Here is a 19,551-nt window from a genome sequence, read left to right on the forward strand (position 1 = left end):
TATATTTCATGTGGATATTTTATATAAGTTTATTTGTGTAACAATATTTACCCTTGAACAATTTTTCTATAGCAATTAAATTGTTTTGTGTTTGCCCTGCAGGGAGTAAAGAGTATGCTGTGTCTGATTCTTTTTTTTTAAACTTTGGTATTTATGCCCTTCCTGGAGTGGGCATAGAATGATTTCTTCCTATTGATTTCAGTGAGAAATTTGGGGTTAGAAAAGAAAGGTGACCAGGGAAGAAAATTGTTGTTCTTCATTTTTGTCTTTTAAAACTCCAGCAGGGCCTTGGTTATGGCATAAACTCCAATATAAACCTTTTCTGCAGTAAATAATAGAATTGCTCTTCTCTGGGGAATAGAGAGGTTCAAAGATATACAAGTTTGGAGACATTTTTTGTTTCTATTTCAACTTCTCTGTGCATGGGAGATGGAGAATGGAGATTTTGTGTTATAGCTATTCTTAAATAATTAAAAATCTCATCCATCTTCTACAGAACACCCAGTAACCTTTCAGTAGATGTTCATTTGCCTTCTATTTTGCCCCTTTTAGCAAGTCTAATTTCATATCTTTGCTCAAACAGAAAGAAACATAGCTTCACATCAAGCACAGCAGTGCATTTTGACATTGGAGACGGGAAGTTTTAAGTACTCCAGCTGGCTGGCTCTCACACCAGAGTGTGAAGATGTCTTCCCTCAAGGAACACACAGCTAGATAGCCAGATACTCATTGCAATGCAGTTTTCATTCCCAAGAAAAGAAAGAGTGAGATTGGGGGAGGGGGATCCTGAGGGTCATCTGTCCCAGCCCACATGCTTGGTTCCTATTTCTGTTGATTATGGATTTTATTTGATAGGGAAGCAGTCTCATTTCTGACCCCCATGAGTCTCACAAGGTAAGCCAGATGGTGGGCAGTTTTCTGGGTGCAGAATGGAAGTAGGCATAGAATCATAGATAAACAGAATTCTGGGTTCCACAATAAAACATCTGCCTGATCATTTTGTGAATTTGGAATCTAAGAGATCTAAAAGTGAAAATGAGAAAGAATCACAACCATCTTGCCTGATATTGTATGAATCTATGACAAGTCTGTAAATTTTTTGTGGTCAGTTCTGACCTCAATAGGGTGTTCAACTCTTTCAAGGTGACACGAATAGTGAATAGCTGTTTTGATTATGTAAAAAAAATTGTTTCAAGTGTAGAATTCTGTTTGGATAGAAGGAATTACCTGAAAAAGTCCTAGTCACTGCAGTCCAGCTACTGCAGCAATATTTCTGGTGTATTAGAGATGCAAGTCATGTACAGATTCTGAAGTTTTTGCTGCAAGGAGGAAGAATCTCAGATCCTTTTGCATCTGTAGTGCCCAAAGCTGCATAGTTATGGTCTTCTAAAGCAAATGCTGTCTTAATTTCCACCCTCTGCAAAATGAAATTTGCCAAAATAAAGAGGTAATTAGCAATTAATGAACTTGAACAGCCATTTGAAGAGAAGTAGATTAATTAAATGGCTCACCTCTCTCAATGCCTCTTCATTGATATATTTCACTAGATCTGGGACATTCACACTTGAAAGAATGTTGTATCAAATTTGGTGATGATTAGACATATATGAAATTGTTCTGATTTATGGTGCAGAATCCTTTTGAGATGCTTTACGTTTTTGCACGATAATATTATTTTGCCTTTTCTTCATTCTTGGTTGAATTCCAGAAATGTATTGAACCATTGTGGAAAAGGGTGGGCCTTTAATCTAAGCAAAACTCCTATTCTTTAAACTTGTATCAGAATTTCAGTCAATATGCCAATGATGGTATAATTCAGTGGGCTGAGTAGCAATGATTCAGTAAATAAAACATTGCAGTGAACAACAGTAATTTAATTTCTCACAGTTGTTGTAAGAGTGATTGAAAACAGAATAAAACAACCTCCTCAGTGCTCAACTAAAAGGCGTTAATATTTGAAATAGAATTGCAGAAAATGATGTGAAAATGGTATAATAAAATCTTCCTTTTATGGACTCAATTAAATGCAATGGATAAAATTTCAATCTGAATTTTTGCCGCCCACAACCCCACCTCCCATAATAGACAAGTATGCTGAATCTGAATCTGGAAAAGAGTGTTAAATTTAGTTTGATTTTTACAACATATGTGACAATGCTTATTTTTTTCCCAATATCGTTGTAACTTTGAACTGTTGCTAAATGAATAGTTGAAAGCTAAGGACTACCTGCATAGTTTTACAATCTATCAAAAGTGCTAGAATAATAGACAAATAGATAAATAACAGAGTTGGAAGTGACTTTGGAGGTGTTCTAATCCAACCCCTGCTCAAACAAGAAACCCTAACCATTTCAGACAAATGGTTGTCCAATCTCTTAGATTCATAATGCAATGATGCACTTTCAGATTTGATGGATATTCCAGAATAATAGACAACCTTCCTCCACTTAGCCCATTAAATTAAATTCTCTAATGCAGTGTTTCCCAACCTTAGTCATTTCAACTGTCTTCCTGACAGTTAGAGCAATTAACCAGTGGAACAACCTCCCTCCAGAAGCGGTGGATGCTCCAACACTGGAAGTTTTTAAGAAGAGACTAGACAGCCATTTGTCTGAAATGGTATAGGGTGCCTGAGCAGGAGGTTGGACTAGATGACCTCCAAGTTCCCTTCCAACATGATGATGATGATGATGATGATGATGATGATGATGATGATGATGATGATTGGACGTCAACTCCCAGAATGCTGGCTGGGTTATTCTGGACAGTGAGGTCCACACATCTTAAAATGGCTAAGACTAGGAAACACTGTTCTAATTGACCAGAATCTGAAAATTCCCGAGAGACAGGATTGGAACTGTTGTTATAATTGAAAGGGGAACTCGATTTAAATATAGCTGTGGTTGCCCTCAAGGGTCATCAATGAATGCTGTCATGGACATTTCAAAAATCCACCAAAGCTTCATGTTCTTTATAAATAACATTTCCATTCACAGAAACCTCTTCCTGTCGCTGGACCTTTATCTGGACCACCGACATATCCTACTGTCTTTGTTGTAGATTGTGAATTCTCATGGATGTCATGGAGACAGCAATCCAATTAAATCACTTCCCCTAGTGGGGAAGGCCTAGTGCTGGCATATTAAGGCAACTTTTTATACTGGTCTTTTTCAGCCTTTGTCTTCCAATGCCATTGGTCTTTGCAAAGAACATTTTTAGATTTTTATAATGACAAAAAGTTACGGTTCCTAGAATGGAACATTTTTCTTCTAATAGTTCTGAAGAGGATTTGGTGGTCTTCCAGAATTTAATATTTTAAATTGAAAGTGGTTTGTAATGTTCTGGATGAAGTGGGAGTTTTGCACATCTCTAATTTTAAATAAAGTCTACTCCCTTGGGATCTGCGCTCAGACTTTCACTCTGTCTGTTTTTACAAGAACAATTAGGGCTTATCTCCTCAGTTAGGTTTTTAAATGTCAATGGTTTTGATATTTGCAAAGTTTAAGATGATTTAAATTACTTTGTTTCTAACTTATTAAAAATATCTTGGCATTTTTGTAATGTTCTACCAAGGGAAAGGAAAGATATAAATAATTAATTTTAACATATTCCCTCCTACAGAGTGCCTCAAAGGATATCTTGTTTTGGCAAATTGATATCTGAGAAAAGCAATATACATTTTACAAAAAAAACCCATATAAATATTATTTTTGAATGATCATAAGCAGAAACAACCGTGGGAAGAACGCAGCCAGACTGAAAACAATTTTGAGAAATTTTTGTTGATTTTCAAAATAATTTGTCCAGAAACCAAGTTATCAGCCATAATGTCTGATACTGAATCTAATACTAATTTAATTATTGGAAGCCTCTTCCATAAAACTATAACTGAAAAACAGGCTGTATTTCCCTATACCATCTTGCCTATTGAAGACTAGAAAGCAGTGCCCAACTAATCTTAGTTGATTTCAAAAAAAGCTACATAGGGTGAGAAACCATCAGGAAATCTCAGGACTGTGGGATAAATTGAGAAATTACTTTTTTAAAAAGAGTTTGCATTTTGCTAAGCAGACATCAGGAATGGTGCATGTAGTTACTAGACGTTGCACTTGAATTGAGGGGTCTTAGTACTGGAAAGATCTGGAGGTATAGAAAACTATTTGCTAGATTATGGCATCTGAACTGAGATATTGTCCTACCACAGTTTTGACTTTTCGTAGAGCCTATGTGGCTATCTTTGTTTCTAGAAAATTTGGAAATCCAAGATTAAGAGAGATAATCAGCAAAGAAAGTTTTAGAAAGCAACCATCCTATTTAGAATTCTTGTAAGATAATATGGAATGGAAGTAGTTTCTCCTTCAGCCACCATTGGACATCATGTTTTCTTTTTTTGCCTTTCCAGTGCATTATCAGAAGATCATTCACCGAGACATCAAACCATCAAACTTGCTCTTGGGGGACGATGAACATGTCAAAATTGCTGATTTTGGAGTTAGCAATCAGTTTGAAGGCAGTGATGCCCAGCTCTCCAGCACTGCTGGGACCCCAGCCTTCATGGCCCCCGAAGCTATTTCAGATTCTGGAAAGAGCTTCAGCGGAAAGGTAGAATCCTTGTTTTTCTATATGGCTTTCACATGCATATTCAATTGGAGGGAGTATAATTATTATTAATTATATTTATTTGTCATCCATCTCATTTCAAGGCGACTGTAGGCAGCTTGCAGCATAAAAACATTAAAATCATCAGAAATAAATATTACTAACCTAATAACAATATATTCTTCATTCTACTGTTCACCCTACACCAGAGATGTCCAACCTCAGTGAATTTAAGACTTATGGACAACACCAAAAATTCCCCAGCCACTATGACTGGCTGGGAAATTCTAGGATAGGGGTAGGCAACCTTGGCTCTTTTATGACTCGTGGACATCAACTCTCAGAATTCCTGAGCCAGCATGGCTGGCTCAGGAATTCTGGGAGTTGAAGTCCACGAGTCATAAAAGAGCCAAGGTTGCCTACCCCTGTTCCAGGAGTTGAAATCCACAGATCTTAAAGTCACTAAGGTTGGGCACTCTACTCTACACTATTATTTATATAAGACCTCATTTTTCTTGATTTTGATGGGAAAGTTTTGAATGTTTCAGAAGCTGTATAAACATATCCACCTTCTATGTTCAGTATCAGACCTCCAAATCAGTAGCTTTATTTCCGATGTTCAGCTTGTGAGGACCAATATTTATCCAGCCAAAAATGGCATTATCCACATGTAAGAAGGTGGTACCATCATGTCTCAGGGAAACTCCAAAAGTACAAAGAAACAAACTAACAAAAACAAACGATCTTTAGAAAATATATACCCAAGAGAGGAAAAATCCTCAAACCAGCATACAGTACCAGGCCATGAAAAATAATGAGAAGTAAAAAATGTTAAAACGTAGGAAAGAAGTGAATACATTAATTAAATGTTTTTTTTTCTTTCAGGCTCTAGATGTCTGGGCAATGGGTATTACTCTCTTTTGTTTTGTATATGGGAAGGTAAGGAATCTGTAAATGGGACTTTTTTTTTTTGTAGGGGGGTGTTAGAGTTAAATCATCTGTTCTAGGGCTCTCCACTTCCCCTTTCACCCAATGAGGCATACTAAAAGTTGTATCAATATATTGGATTGAAGCACCTTGTTAAGCATTGCTTAGCCTTCCCAGGATGATATTTGGAAACTAGCTTTCTTGTAAGGGTTATGCATTCCCATAAGTTAGAATGTTAGATAATTGTTTCCAATATGCATGCATTGTTTTGTTCTACATTATATTGTAATGTAGATTATTTTCTACAATACAGCTAGAAATTAGTTGTAGTACAGGAAGGGGGGGAGGGGAAGGGAAGGGAAGGGAAGGGAGATTTTCGATGCTCCCTGCAAGATTCCCAAAGAAATTCAATGGGAAAGCTGGCAGGAAATCAGAAGTTGCTCCTGTTCCCACTGCTTTTTTGCCCACCCTTGGCCATTTTGCATTTCTGTTTAAGTAAAGAAATATCTCTGAAACAATGACTCAATTATTGGATTGTTCAATAATGCATAAATATATATAATAAATATAATTGGAAGAGCTAATGATTTGGGTAAGACCCTACACACACACACACACACACACACAGAGAGAGAGAGAGAGAGAGAGAGAGAGAGAGAGAGAGAGAGAGAGAGAGAGAGAGAGAGAGAGAGAGAGAGAGAGAAACATAATATATAATTCACAGATCATTAACTGTTTTAACTGAAAAGCGGATTGCTTCCATTACAGTATAAGTGAAAAATAAAAATAATATAGCTAACCACCCCCTTTAATATGACTATGAGTGCATAAGAATATTGATATACGAGTTCAAATATCACAACAATCAGTCCTATAAAAAGCTGCTTAGGGCCTAAGCCATAACTGTTCCTGCCAGTGTAGGGTTATCTATAGGCCAAAAAGAATGGGAAAATGGTTTGTTTTTCAGTGTCCCTTCATTGACGAATTCATCCTGGCGCTTCACAACAAGATCAAAAACAAGCCCGTTGAGTTTCCAGAAGAGTAAGTAGACTTGTAGAATTGACTACTGCAATCAGAGTTCCTCAGCCGGAGTCATTTGAACATCTAGTCTTGCCCATTCCAAACAGGTGATAATCATGCCAGTAAACAGCAAGTATGCCAGTCTCTTTTCAGTTTGGGTAACATCTGGAACAGCAATGGATGAAAGCAGGGACTGAACCCATGGAAAATGGGCTGAGGGGGTATCCCACAGATAGACTGCTGAAGATCAAGGGAGTTGTAATCCCAATAGATAGAGGACATCACCCTAATAGTCCTCGGTTAGTAGCTCCATTAACAGAGATTTACTTTAATTACACCTATCCCATTAATAACCTTCTTTCCTTTGTTTTCTTATCTCTGCTTTCTCCAGCCAGTTTACATATCATAGAAGCCTCATTTCCCACATTGTATTAGATATGCTGTATAATTAGTTATACTGGTATTTAAGGAGTATTTTCCCAGTTATTCCCATATTGTCCAATGACAGCCTGGAAGGATATTTCATAAAGCTCTCTCTTTTTGAAGATGAAATCATTTTCAGTCAAAAATGTATTTCTCCTTTCCTTTTGACCCTTCTGTTATATATTGGTTTTGAGATTTGGTCCTAATTATTTCTCTGTCACACCAAAGCATCTCAGTTATTCTTGCAGCCTTTGGTACAGGTCAGTCACCTTTGTATTTATTGACATTCATTTACCGGTAGTATCCATTCTCTCTCTTGACCTTGCCTGTTCTCATTTTGCTCCACTTTTAAACACTCCAGGGTAATTGTGTTCCATTTCCTTTATGATATTCAAAACTCTCTGTAAGGAACCACTTCAATCCACATCTTAAGAAAGCAGAACTCTTGGAAACTGTTTCTTCCAACAGGAACTTTTATTTAGAGAAATTGATAGCAGGCATGATAGACAGGATCTGAGGGATTCCCTCACAAATTAATGTTTTAAAGTGTCCCTAAGCACCCCCCACCCCGCAGTTCTTCCAGGCGATTCAGACCGGCATATTTCTAGGTGTTAAATCCAGGAAAGATAACATCAATCTGGCTCCGTTGTACACGATCATGCAACAGCTCATCACACCTTATTTTGATGACGGATAAATAACCCAGATTCCGGAGGCTGGATCTTTTCAGCCCCCCCCCCCCTTTCCTAGCTGCCCCGTAAGGAGGAAAGTTCAGAGGTGCATAGGATAAGAGGCAAATGGTTACATTGTAATGGTTAGCAGAGGCGAATAAACAAAAGGTTGCTTTGTAGTGAATAGAGGAAGTGAAAGTAATAAAAAAAACCTCCCCCTTGGGAATATGGCAGGACCCAGGAAAGGATTGATTTTAGATCGGAGGAGATAGAAAGGAAATATGACTAGATCCTGACACTCTCACTTCCATATAACACTTTTTTTAATAAATGTGTTTTCCTTATTAAAGACCACATTTTATCTACTACTTTCTACCTGCATTGCATGCCTTAATGTTTTTTCATCCATTTTTCCATTTTTAATAAACAGTCTACCCAGGTACAGAAATGCATCTACTTGCTCTAATAAGCACATTTATGTATAATCTGCATTCATTAATTCACTTTTCCCTGTCAAACATAGCTACCTTGGTCTTAGATGCATTGATTTTCAGATCTGTATTCCCTGTGACATCATACAGTCTATCTAACATCCATTGCAAATAATTTGATTCGTTAGCCAAAAACATGGCATCACCGGCATACAAAAGTATACCCACGTTTACATTTCCAACTAACATACTTCCTTATACATACATGAATAAGGAGGTGTATTGTTACATGTATACATGTATAAGGAGGCGTATTGTTATATTTAAGTACATTAACAGCCAAGGGGATATCACACATCCTTTTCTTACGCTCTACTTTCCCAAGAAACCGGGATAGGCAAATGTTGTTGTTTCCTAATATAAAAGGTATCATCACAGAATGTAAGTTGTTCCAAGTAAATCTACCTTTGTTATTGACTGTTGGTGATTTTTTCAATGCCCGGGGTGTTCAAGTGGTGCTCCAGATGTTTTGGGATTGCACCCAAGCCATCTGTTACTATTGGTACTATCTTTGCTTTCTTTTGCCACAGTTGTTCTACTTCTGTTTGCAGCTCTTTGTATTTTGTGATTTTCTTCCATTCTTTCTCTTCTCTTCTGTCTCCATGTATTGCCACGTCCACTATCTAAAAAATTTTTTTGTCCTACCGTTGAAGGCTTCACACTTTTCAACATTTTTCACAGCGTTATGACTTTCTTTTCATCACTTTTTTCTTGAGTGCTAAAATGGATGATACAGTATTTGCTCCAGTTCTTCCTTTGATGTATCACTGTCATTCCCATGCAGTTCTGTAAGACACTCCTTCAGCATTCTGTCACTTCAGCTTCACACAAAATTATTTCATCACTTTTATTTTTAATTCCACTCATTCTGCTGAAGAGACCTTGTTTAGCCCTCTTCACTCACTTCCTCAACTTCCTAAATCTTATTTCAAAATTGTGGTGCATTTTAATTAATTTAATTCAATTTACAGTAACTTTATGCTGCTCTTTGATTACATTATGTGAAGTTGCCATTTTTCTGTGCAGAATTTATTTCTTTCATCCTTATTTTGCAATAGTCCTTCTGTATGCATTTTTTCATCAGTAACTGCAGTATCTCTTTTATTTCATAGTTCAAATTCAAATTCAGAATAGAGCTGGAAGGGACCTAGGAAGTCTTCTAGTCCAACTCTCTGCTCAAGCAGGAGACTCTACTAGGAGATTCATGCATTGTGCTGACACACCCTTAGATTACAGCCAGGAACATGTATTACCTTTTTAATTATCAAAGAAGACAGTGAGTGTTATCCCGTGTGGTGTCTCTGCTGATAGAAAGCTCTTTGGTGGAACAAAGACATTCATTAGCACAATGAGAAGATACACAATTTTAGTTAATTTTCCTGCCCAAATCTATTGTTGAGGATTGGGGTTCCTTTCAGAACAGTTAGGAGAATATTGTTGAATGTTCATTGTATTCATTGTATTTGTTGAATGCCAGTTGCATTTTCCTTATCTATGGATAAACTCACATCATTCAGGTAGCCCTTGAAATATGACCATTTGTTTAACAGTGGGTCAAAGTTATGATAGCCTTGGAAAAAATGACATGGCCCATCCTCAAAGTTACAACTGTCTCACCATCCCCAGAGTCCCGTGGTTGCAATTCAGGCTCTTGGCAACTGGTTTGCATTTACAAGAACTGCAGCATCCTGCAGTCCTGTACACAGGATTTGCAACCTTCCCAGCCATCTTCCAAGGAGCAAAGTCAGTTGGGAAGCTGGATTCCCTTAACGACCGTGTGAATCGCTTAATGACCACAGTAAAAATGGTTGTACAATCAGGTCCAGTCATGTGATGACTCGCTTAATGACCATATTGCTTAGCAACTGAAATTCTGCTCCTAATTGTAAGTCAAGGACTACTTGGGCACATTGTCATGTATGGCGCACTGCATACTTCTAAAAGCTTTTGTAGGAAGTTTCCACTCCACAAATTCGTGTTTTGGATGAGATGCCAAAAGCTATGATTCTTTCCATTTGGCACCATAGATCAGCAGCAAAGAATTTCTGACCTACTTCCATTAATTAAATCCTTTATTTCTAATTGAAATGTAAAAATGATATCATACCTCTGTGGGTAAGGAGGGTGTGGGGATGGAGAGTATAGTGAGTGAAAGAATGTTCCCATGAAAAGCCATGAATGCCAAATAAAAAATCCCTTTATACTTTGAGCTTATTAACTGATATTATAAGCCATTTAAAGCTAAGGGTGCTCTGCCATCCTCCCCCACAACCCCTATTAGCACTCTTAAGAGCCTGTGTGGGTGATCATTATAATACAGTAGGCTGGAAAGCCATCCTTAGATTCGTGCATACTGGTATTATGAAGCAGGGGGTGGTTTGGCAAATTTCAGGGCATCCATGCAGAAATGTGGGGAAAGTGCTACAATCCTTCCAAAAGGAATAATTAGATTTCTAGAACACCTTCTCTTTCTGCTTTCCTGCAAAATCAAGTGTGGGGCAATAGGCATTGCCTTCATTCTGATAAGTTCATCCTCTCGTCGCGTCACCAGGAAGTCAGTTCAGAGCCAGGGGGATGCTTTCTGTATTTGCCATAGCTCCTGATTTTTTTGCCAATACAGTGTAAACCTCGGCTCCTCTATCACTTTTGTCTGAATTAATACTTTTTGTCTGTATGACCAGTCTTAAAAATAGGAATAATTACATACAGTATTAGTTGCAGCCCCTTAAGAAAGATTTGCTTTCCTGTTTTGTTTTTAACGTATGTAGTTCAGTACTGATATTTATTGTTATTCTGGTGTTTTAACTGTGTTCACTGCCCAGAGTTGCTTTAAAGAGATGGGCATCAATATAAATGAAATAAATAACAAACAAACAAGGAATGTATGTATTCAGAAGTAGGAAACTTTTAAGACCTCAGAGATATGGAAAATAATTACTTGATTGGTTATAGTGGGGTGGGCAGTGAGGGACAGTTAAGGGCGGAGATATAGAATTTAGGGATTGTGGTGCATAATTCTCAGTTCTGGCTATGCAATATTACAATATACTTGAATTCTAATAAAACTATACCTTTCTCAACAAATGGAGTGAAGGGTCATTTCTGTTTAGAGGGTTAGGTTGGGCCACACTGACAATAAAAAAAGAGTGAAGATGTTGACCATTTTATTTATTCAGTTAGTTTTAAAATATTTACTTCTTATTTTAACTTTTATGGCAGGGGCGTCTGCCATATGATTTATGTATGCGTAAATAATTTATATGGCCACTCATCTCACAACTGTGACTCTGGGTGACATACAAAGATTAAAATCTAGCAATTAAAACAATAATCCATGGCACTCAGAGTAAATGACATCTTCCAGTCACACACACATACACACAAACCCATCAACAACAGGGCTAGCCTAACCTCCTAACTTAATATCATGGGCACCCCCTGTCATGACACAAATGTTTATTTCATATAGGCTCTGCCTAGACTCTCTTTAATATAACTTTTTAATACAACAGCACAATGATGAACCTGTATAGTAGTCTTTTACATTGTGTCAGCTGGCCAGCCATGTCCTCTTCTAAGAAACTTTATTTTATTCCTCTCAACATTTTGCTACTTTTCTCAGCATTGTAGACTTCTCCAGAGAGCTAGGACTTTGCATAGTGGGTCCATACTGTGCGTAGGTTGAGTTACATATATAAGAGCACCTAAACACTGGCAATTAAGGAGTTCTCATATGTAGGGGTAAAATAATGTGTAGGCTCCTGCAGCCTCAAGTTTGCCATTTGCCAAATTTGGGGCATTTTGCCCACTTTCTCCCCACGATCATATATTTAGGTTTATTAGTCAGCTTGTGAGTGCCACTTCTCGTCTGCCTCCATAGCAAGGGATTAACATTTAATGAGCTGATTGGATTTTTTTCCCCACCTTTTTCTTCTCTTCACTATCTCCTGCAGCATTAACTCTCACTGTGTGACATATCTACCACTCTGTGATCTAGTTGTCAAGCAATAACTTTCCTACTTAAAAGGCTTTTCTGCTCATTAGTGTGTTAGGAGGACAAAAGGGATAGGCTACGGATTCGGTATTTGAATGAAGCCAATTAATTTGGTAGGGTCAGTAAGAAAGACAGAAAAGATGGGGGAAAGATAGCCTTAAATTAGAAGCCACAGAGTTGGTTGGTTTCACCTCAGCCTTTTTATGAACTTGGTGCTAGTTGGAAGTTGAAAAAGTTTTGCCATGGTAACAACGCTATCACTTTCTATTCAATCCGTACAATCAGCTAAACTCTACTGAGATAAGAAGTGGGTAATTAGTAATTGAGCATGGGGAAACCCACTACAGTTTCAGCATTTTGTGGGAATCAAGATATAATTATAAGCCATAAACCTGTTTAGTATCTTGTAAACCAGTGTTTCTCAACCTTGACAATTTTAAGGCATGTGGACTTCAACTCCCAGAATTCCACAGCCAGCAATGCTGGCTGTGGAATTCTGGGAGTTGAAGTCCACATGCCTTAAAATTGTCAAGGTTGAGAAACACTGTATGTAAACCCAGAGTCTCACAACTTTGGCAACTTTAAGACTTGTGGACTTCAACTCCCAGAATTCCCCAGCCAGCTGGAGAATTCTGGGAGTTGAAGTCTACAAGTCTTAAAGTTACCAAAATTGGAGAGCCCTGTTATGAAACATAGCCTCTGTTTACAAAGAGGCCGGAAAAAAGTATGGGTAAGGAAGTAAAAAGAATTAAATAATAAATCATGACTGCTTTGTCACTTACCTTTTCTCACTTGGAATTCAGAGTCAAGGACCCTTCAAAAAACTGATGCAATATTGCAGCAGTTGGAATTTATTCTTATTTACAGTTTCTCAGGTTTTGTAGAGAAACACAAAGATGACCTTGGAGGAAATATGCAGATATTTTTTTTATCAAAATATGAATACAGTCTGGAAAAACATGACAGTGGGTGGGAGCAAGAAGCCTTAAGTGGCTTTGCCTAGACCCTTTTTAATATAACAGAAGGAAGGGAATTTCAAGATTTTGTTAATATTAATCTGTACAGGCACCAGTAAAATTTCTAATATAGGCACTTCTTGACTTACGAGTACAATTGAGCTCAAAATTTCTGTTGCTAAGGAGACATTTGTTAAGTGAGTTTTGCCCCATTTTACAACCTTCCTTGCAACATTTGTTAAGTGAGTCGCTACAGTTATTAAGTCAGCAACATAGTTAAGTGAATCTGGCTTTCACATTGACTTTACTTATCAGAAAGTTGCAAAAGATGTTCCCATGACACTGGAACAATCATAAATATGAGTCAGTCACCAAGCATCTAAATTTTAATCACATGACCATGGAGATGCTGCAACGTTCGTAAAGGTGAAAAATGGTCATAAGTCACCTTTTTCAATGCCTTTGTAGCAGAGAGAGAGGGAGGGAGGGAGGGAGGGAGGGAGAGAGAGAGAGAGAGAGAGAGAGAGAGAGAGAGAGAGAGAGGTGTCATGGAAAAACCCAATGAAAAAGACAAGAGACAGCAACACAATAACAATAATTCTTACTCTAGGATTCAGAGGTTTATTTTGCTAATGATTTGGAACATAGCAAGCATAATAACACATCATCACGTATATCAATAACCCAATAACCCATTGCAATGAGGACCATATGACATAGCAGAATCCAATAGGATAGCTATAGGCCAATGGCAAATCAATCAGGTCCAGTCCCAACCTTTTATACCCTTTCTCGTTCTAAGACTGTCGTCAGACGGTCAGCTGACTTTTGCTGACTTCTGACCTTTTACTGACTTCCTGCTGACCTGCTTTCCATATATACCTGTGTACATTGGAACTTGCATCCATCAGCTACTTTTCAGTTCCCTATTTCTCCCACAGTTACAATACTCATGTTCCAAATATACATAGAACTATCTACTTTGCAATTTCATATTGCACAAAGCTCAGCAGATTACAAATAGTACGTTCGTATTGTGAAACAGCATAAAGTTCAAATCACTTCTGTGGGGGCCTATTTCAGGTTTGTTCTAGCCTCATCTTGTTATATGAGGAGGGGGCTATATTTTCATCTCCCACAGAGGAAAACAATGGAAGATTATCAAGGAGAAATCCAACCTACAATTAAGGAGAAATATCCTGACAGTGAGAACAATTAATTGGTGGTATGGCTTTTCTTCAGAAGTTGTGGGTGTTCCATCACTGGAGGTTTTCAAGAAGAAATTGGACAATCATTTGTCCAGAATAGTGTAGAGTCTCCTGTTTGAGCAGGAGGTTGGACTAGAAGACCTCCAAGGTCCCTTCCAACTCTGTTATTCTGTTATTCTGTTTCTTAAAAAGTTGACATTTGGCCCAAAAAGTTATCCTGTTTGAGAATCTTCTACCTGAGTACTTATGAGTACCTGAGGCATACAATCTCATAAGCATTTCTCCCCCTTAGCTGCAGAATATAACAAAATATGTTATAAAGCTAAGCATTTCTGCTCTTTCATATCATCTAAATTCTATGCAACTGTTTCATTCAGACTAATGATCAGATCAGCCTGTCTTACACACTAATCTCTGTGTATGCTTCAGCTCAGCGGCAGAGAATGTGTTTGCCTAGAGAAGATCAGAGGAAACCTTGGAGAGACATTTTAATGATTTGGCAGTAAATGAACCAAGGATTGGACTGGATCAAGGGGTGTGGGTGGTAAGCCTATCATGAGGCAGAGTTCAAATTAATTCTCCCAGATCACTTATGTCCTATAGATTGACCAAGATAATTGGTGGAAATACTGTATATTCTTCCTATCTAGTGAGTAGAACAGAGATAAAGTTCTAGGTTAGCCCCACAAAAATAGGATTTTCCACATTCTCATAATAAGGTATGATCAATGAATCAGTAAATAGCCAAACAAACAAAATTAAAGCTTAGCATGCTATGTGGATGCAGCAGCTAGGTCCTTAATGGATTGGGTTAAGTATTTATTAATTTATATCCCATCTTTATTATTTTTACAAATAATTTTCAATATATCCAACATAACTCCCTTCTATTTTCCCCACAACAATAATCCTGCGAGGAGGGTTGGGCTAAAAGAGAATGACTAGTCCAAGGTCACCCAGCTGGCTCTTGTAGCTAAAGGAGAACTTGAACCCATAGTCTCCTGCTTTCTAACCTGGTGCCTTAACCACTAGACCAGTGGTGGCGAGCCTATGGCACGCGTGCCAGAGGCGGCACTCAGAACCCTCTCTGTGGGCACACATGCCATGCCCCGGAGATGGCAACCGTCCCTCTTCAACTAGCCGCCCACTAACTCGCCGAGGTCCCACAGGGCCGGATGCATCCCAGCACCCATGCACTCACTGGCCTCTGTGTGCAGAGGTCGATGGTGTTAGGCAGCAGCCACCCCTGCCCCTGCCACACCTTGCCCTGTGACAATGGCATCCCCACCCTGCCTCGCCTTGCCTCATCTCACCCCGCAGGACGAGCCTCCTGCCCACTGCCCCACCTGCCAGAGACCCCCTGTATCTCCTCCAACCCTGCCCGGCCCCCACAGGCATCCCTCCCCATGAGCAATATCGAGGTGATCATGCCCACCTTGGCCACACCCACCCAATCTGCCATGACCACCATAGCCACACCCACCCAGTGGCCCACGCCCACTTGGCACCCAGTGATAAATAAGTTGCAGTTTGGGCACTCAGTCTCTAAAAGGTTCGCCATCACTGCACTAGACCAAACGGGCTGTGGTTTTGTGCAAATATAGCCAGCCAGTTCCATCAATATACATAATCTGTTTTCTTTTCTAATGGTTCCGGTAGCACACAATAACCCTAATTGAATTACAAAAATCATCATTGAGGGATATTTTAGAACAAAGGAACCAAAATAAAACTCCCGCTTGGCATTGCTAAAATCTAAGATGTGTCATTAGAAGTCCAATTGAATCCAGTTAAGTTCTGTCCTCACCCTGTTTCTAAATGGGGCTCCAACCTTACAGATCAACAGCCTTACAAGTCAACAACGTCAACCCCCAAAGTCAAAAAGCTTACTTAGCTCAGTGCAAGCCATGATTGATATCTGAACTCAGCCAGCTCAAATAGAAACTATCAGTGGCAGAATTCAGTAGCTTTGGATTCCTGGTTTATAGGAACACCACCCCCAAATAGGGTCATGTTCTTCATTCTTCCATCACTATCCCTCTCCTTCCTTCTGCCCAGTTATCTCTGATAAACAACAGTGCTAGGGGAACTTGTGTATGTTTATGCTTAAATTTATGGGCTGGGATTTTTTTTTGGCTATAAACAGCTTTCAAAGTGGTTATGATAAAATCATAAAGAATTACAACATCACAAAAGCAGTTACTAGGAACATAATGAGACTGGCAAAATTTCTGAACCTAATTTTGGGAGGGGAAAAGACACAAGAGATCTAGGTTCCAGGGGGGGAAAAAACCCTAAATAGTAACAAATTCTGTCTAGTAAATCAGCAAAATGTGGGAGAAGATTCCATTCTTGACATCAGTTTGGCCTTTACTGGCAGAGATGGAGCTATTGGAAGATCCTTGACCAGCTGTTTACATCTCTGCCTTGCTACTGTCCTCTGGCTGGCTCAGTTCCTGGATTTCTACGTTGTGTTATTGGTTAATTGAAGCAGCCTTCCCCAGCCTAGTATTGCTGACCAGATATGTTGGACTACAACTTTCATAATTCCTAGCCGCTCTTTTGGGGAGGGGGCAATTTGGGAGAGTCCTTTCCTGTGTAAGGATACCCTCAACCCACTTTTGTCTTCAACTTACAACATTTCATTTAGTGACTGTTCAAGGGTCACTACAACAGCACTGAAACCAGTGACTTACGACCGTTTTTGACACTTACGACTGTTGCAGCATCCCCATGGTCACGTGATCAAAATTCAGATGCTTGGCAACTGGCATGCATTTATGACGGTTGCACTGTCCTAGGAGTGATGTGACCATCTTTTGTGACCGTCTGACAAGCAAGTCAAATGGGGAATCCAGTTTCACTTGACAACTATGATACTAACTTAACTGCAATGATTCACTTAATAGCTGTGGTAAGAAAGATCATAAAATGGGGCAAAATTCACTTAACAACTGTCCCTCTTAACAACATAAATTTTGGTCTCAATTGTGGTCATAACTGTGGTTAGAATTTTGCACCTGTTGGAAAGCAAGCCGATTCATTCACCACTCAGCTCCACTCTAGTTGAAATAGCTAGATTTGGCGGGTAGGGGTTTACATGCAAAGCCTTATGTACTATAGGATTTTTAAATTTAAATAACGGTGCTTGGATAAGGAGTAAGGTTGGTAAGTTGTAGTTTATATCTGGGAGTTGAAGTCCACATATTTTAAAGATGCCAAGATTAAGAAACATTGTCCTGACCAAATATTTTATATTTGCTTCCACAAGGATCAAGACCACTGAGGAACTAAAGGATCTGATTCTAAAGATGCTGGAAAAGAACCCTGAATTAAGGATAACTGTTCCTGAAATTAAAGTAAGCAATTATGAACTTCAGTGGATTGTTGAAAATGTTGCTTTTTCTAAGCTGTTCCATATCACAGTAATTGAATAGATGGGTTAGATCTTATTTAGCATTTTTATCAGTTATGTGCTGCTACACTAGCTTTCCCCAACCGGGTGTCGTCAAGATGTGCTAGCCCAGGGGTCTTCAAACTTGGTCCTTTTATGACTTGTGGACTTCAACTCCCAGAATTCCTCAGCCAGGCACATGCCTGGCTGAGGAATTCTGGGAGTTGAAGTCCACAAGTCATAAAAAGACCAAGTTTGAAGACCCCTGGACTAGCCTATAATTTCCTAGGCTAGAATAACTTCCAAAATTTCCAGCCACTGAGAATTTTAGGAGCTGTAGTTCAATACATCTAGAGAATATTGGGGAACAGCATATTAAACTTTAAAATGTAAGGGTTTATATAGTAACTCTACATGTCTTTGTGCTGCAAAAAGCAATGGCACATAGCATCCACATATAAGTAATCCTCGACTTATGACAACAATTGAGCCCTAAATTTCTGGGGCTAAGCAAGAGTTGAGTGAGTTTTGCCCCATTTTATGACCTTTCTTGCCACAATTATTAAATGAATTTGTGCAGTTGTTTAGTAACATGGTTGTGAACTGAATCTGGCCTCCTCCTTGACTTGGCTTGTCAGAAGGTTGCAAAAGGTGATCACACAACCCTGGGACACTGCAGCCGTCATAAATTTGAACCAGTTATCAAAAATCTGAATTTTGATCACGTGGGGGATGCTGCAACGGTCCTAAGTTTGAAAAACGGTCCTTAGTCACTTTTTTCTCTTTTTTTCTTTTTTTAAAAAATTTATTAAGTACAAAAGGAAAAAAGAAATTAAAAAACATTGAACGTAGTTGGCGACAACTTATAAGGAAAATCTTTATAAGATGTTTTATAGATGGCTAGACTCGCAAAAATGTATAGTGGTTACTCACCACTCTGCTGGAAGTGCAAAAGGGAAAAGGGTACTTTTTTCCGCGTTTGGTGGGCTTGTAAAGAAGTACAGGTTTATTGGCTTAGGGCAATGGTGGCGAATCTATGGCACGGGTGCCAGAGGCGGCACTCACAGCCCTCTCTGTGGGCACGTGCTCCATCGCCCCAGTCCTAGGCCTTCAGCTGGGTTTTATAAAACCTTTTCACTTTAGGCCTCCGCCGCCGTGTACAAAAAAAAAGGTTCAATCAATCAGTCAATTTCAACTTCTCGCGGGAAAAAAAAGATCTTGCAAAGTTGGAATTGATTGATTGAACTTTTTAGTCCCACCCAGTCTGCTGTTACCACCGCAGCCATGCCCACCCAATGGGCCACACCCACCCAATGGGCCACGCCCACCCAATGGGCCACACCCACCCGGCACCCGACGATGCATAAGTGGTTTTTGGGTTGCAGTTTGGGCACTCGGTCTCTAAAAGGTTCGCCATTACTGGCTTAGAGCTTAGAAATGGATAACAGAAATGATGGGTCAAAAAAATCCAATATAAACCAGAGATGCTACTACTAGGAATATTAGAAAAAAATATAAACAAAGATGATATATATTTAATTATACATGTGATAACGGTGGCAAGAATTTCGTTTGCCCAAAATTGGAAAGTAACTGAAGTGCCTAGCGGAGATGCGCTAATAAGAAAAATTTTGTATTGCGCAGAATTGGATAAGATGTCTAAAGAATTAAAAAACCAGGAGGAAACAGAATACTACCTAATTTGGAATAAATTTTACAAATGGAGGGAAAGAAGAAGGAAGTCGATAGAAGGGATATAAATAGAGGAAGATTATCAGAAATGTATAGCTGCATATAAATATATAATCTTTATTCTTATATGTACAGCATGGAATGATTAGACAAAGATATATGTCAAGGATAAGTCA

General features: G+C 38.8%; 1 protein-coding gene across 1 annotated transcript in view; it reads left to right on the forward strand.

Annotated features, from left to right (window-relative positions):
• Positions 1-855: 855 nt before the first annotated feature.
• Positions 856-19,551, forward strand: part of LOC107296918 (calcium/calmodulin-dependent protein kinase kinase 1-like) — a gene marked incomplete at its 5' end in the record, with an annotated part of 29,422 nt that continues 10,726 nt past the window's right edge. Inside the window, 6 exons of the mRNA XM_015826273.1 lie at positions 856-894; positions 2,997-3,063; positions 4,403-4,602; positions 5,485-5,538; positions 6,494-6,567; positions 17,561-17,648. Of these exons, the coding sequence (XP_015681759.1) occupies positions 856-894; positions 2,997-3,063; positions 4,403-4,602; positions 5,485-5,538; positions 6,494-6,567; positions 17,561-17,648 (522 nt within the window). The remainder of the gene's footprint in view (positions 895-2,996; positions 3,064-4,402; positions 4,603-5,484; positions 5,539-6,493; positions 6,568-17,560; positions 17,649-19,551) is intronic.

This window comes from Protobothrops mucrosquamatus, unplaced genomic scaffold (genome assembly GCF_001527695.2).
Source record: "Protobothrops mucrosquamatus isolate PMUCROS unplaced genomic scaffold, P.Mucros_1.0 scaffold3027, whole genome shotgun sequence".
Lineage (NCBI taxonomy): Eukaryota > Metazoa > Chordata > Lepidosauria > Squamata > Viperidae > Protobothrops > Protobothrops mucrosquamatus.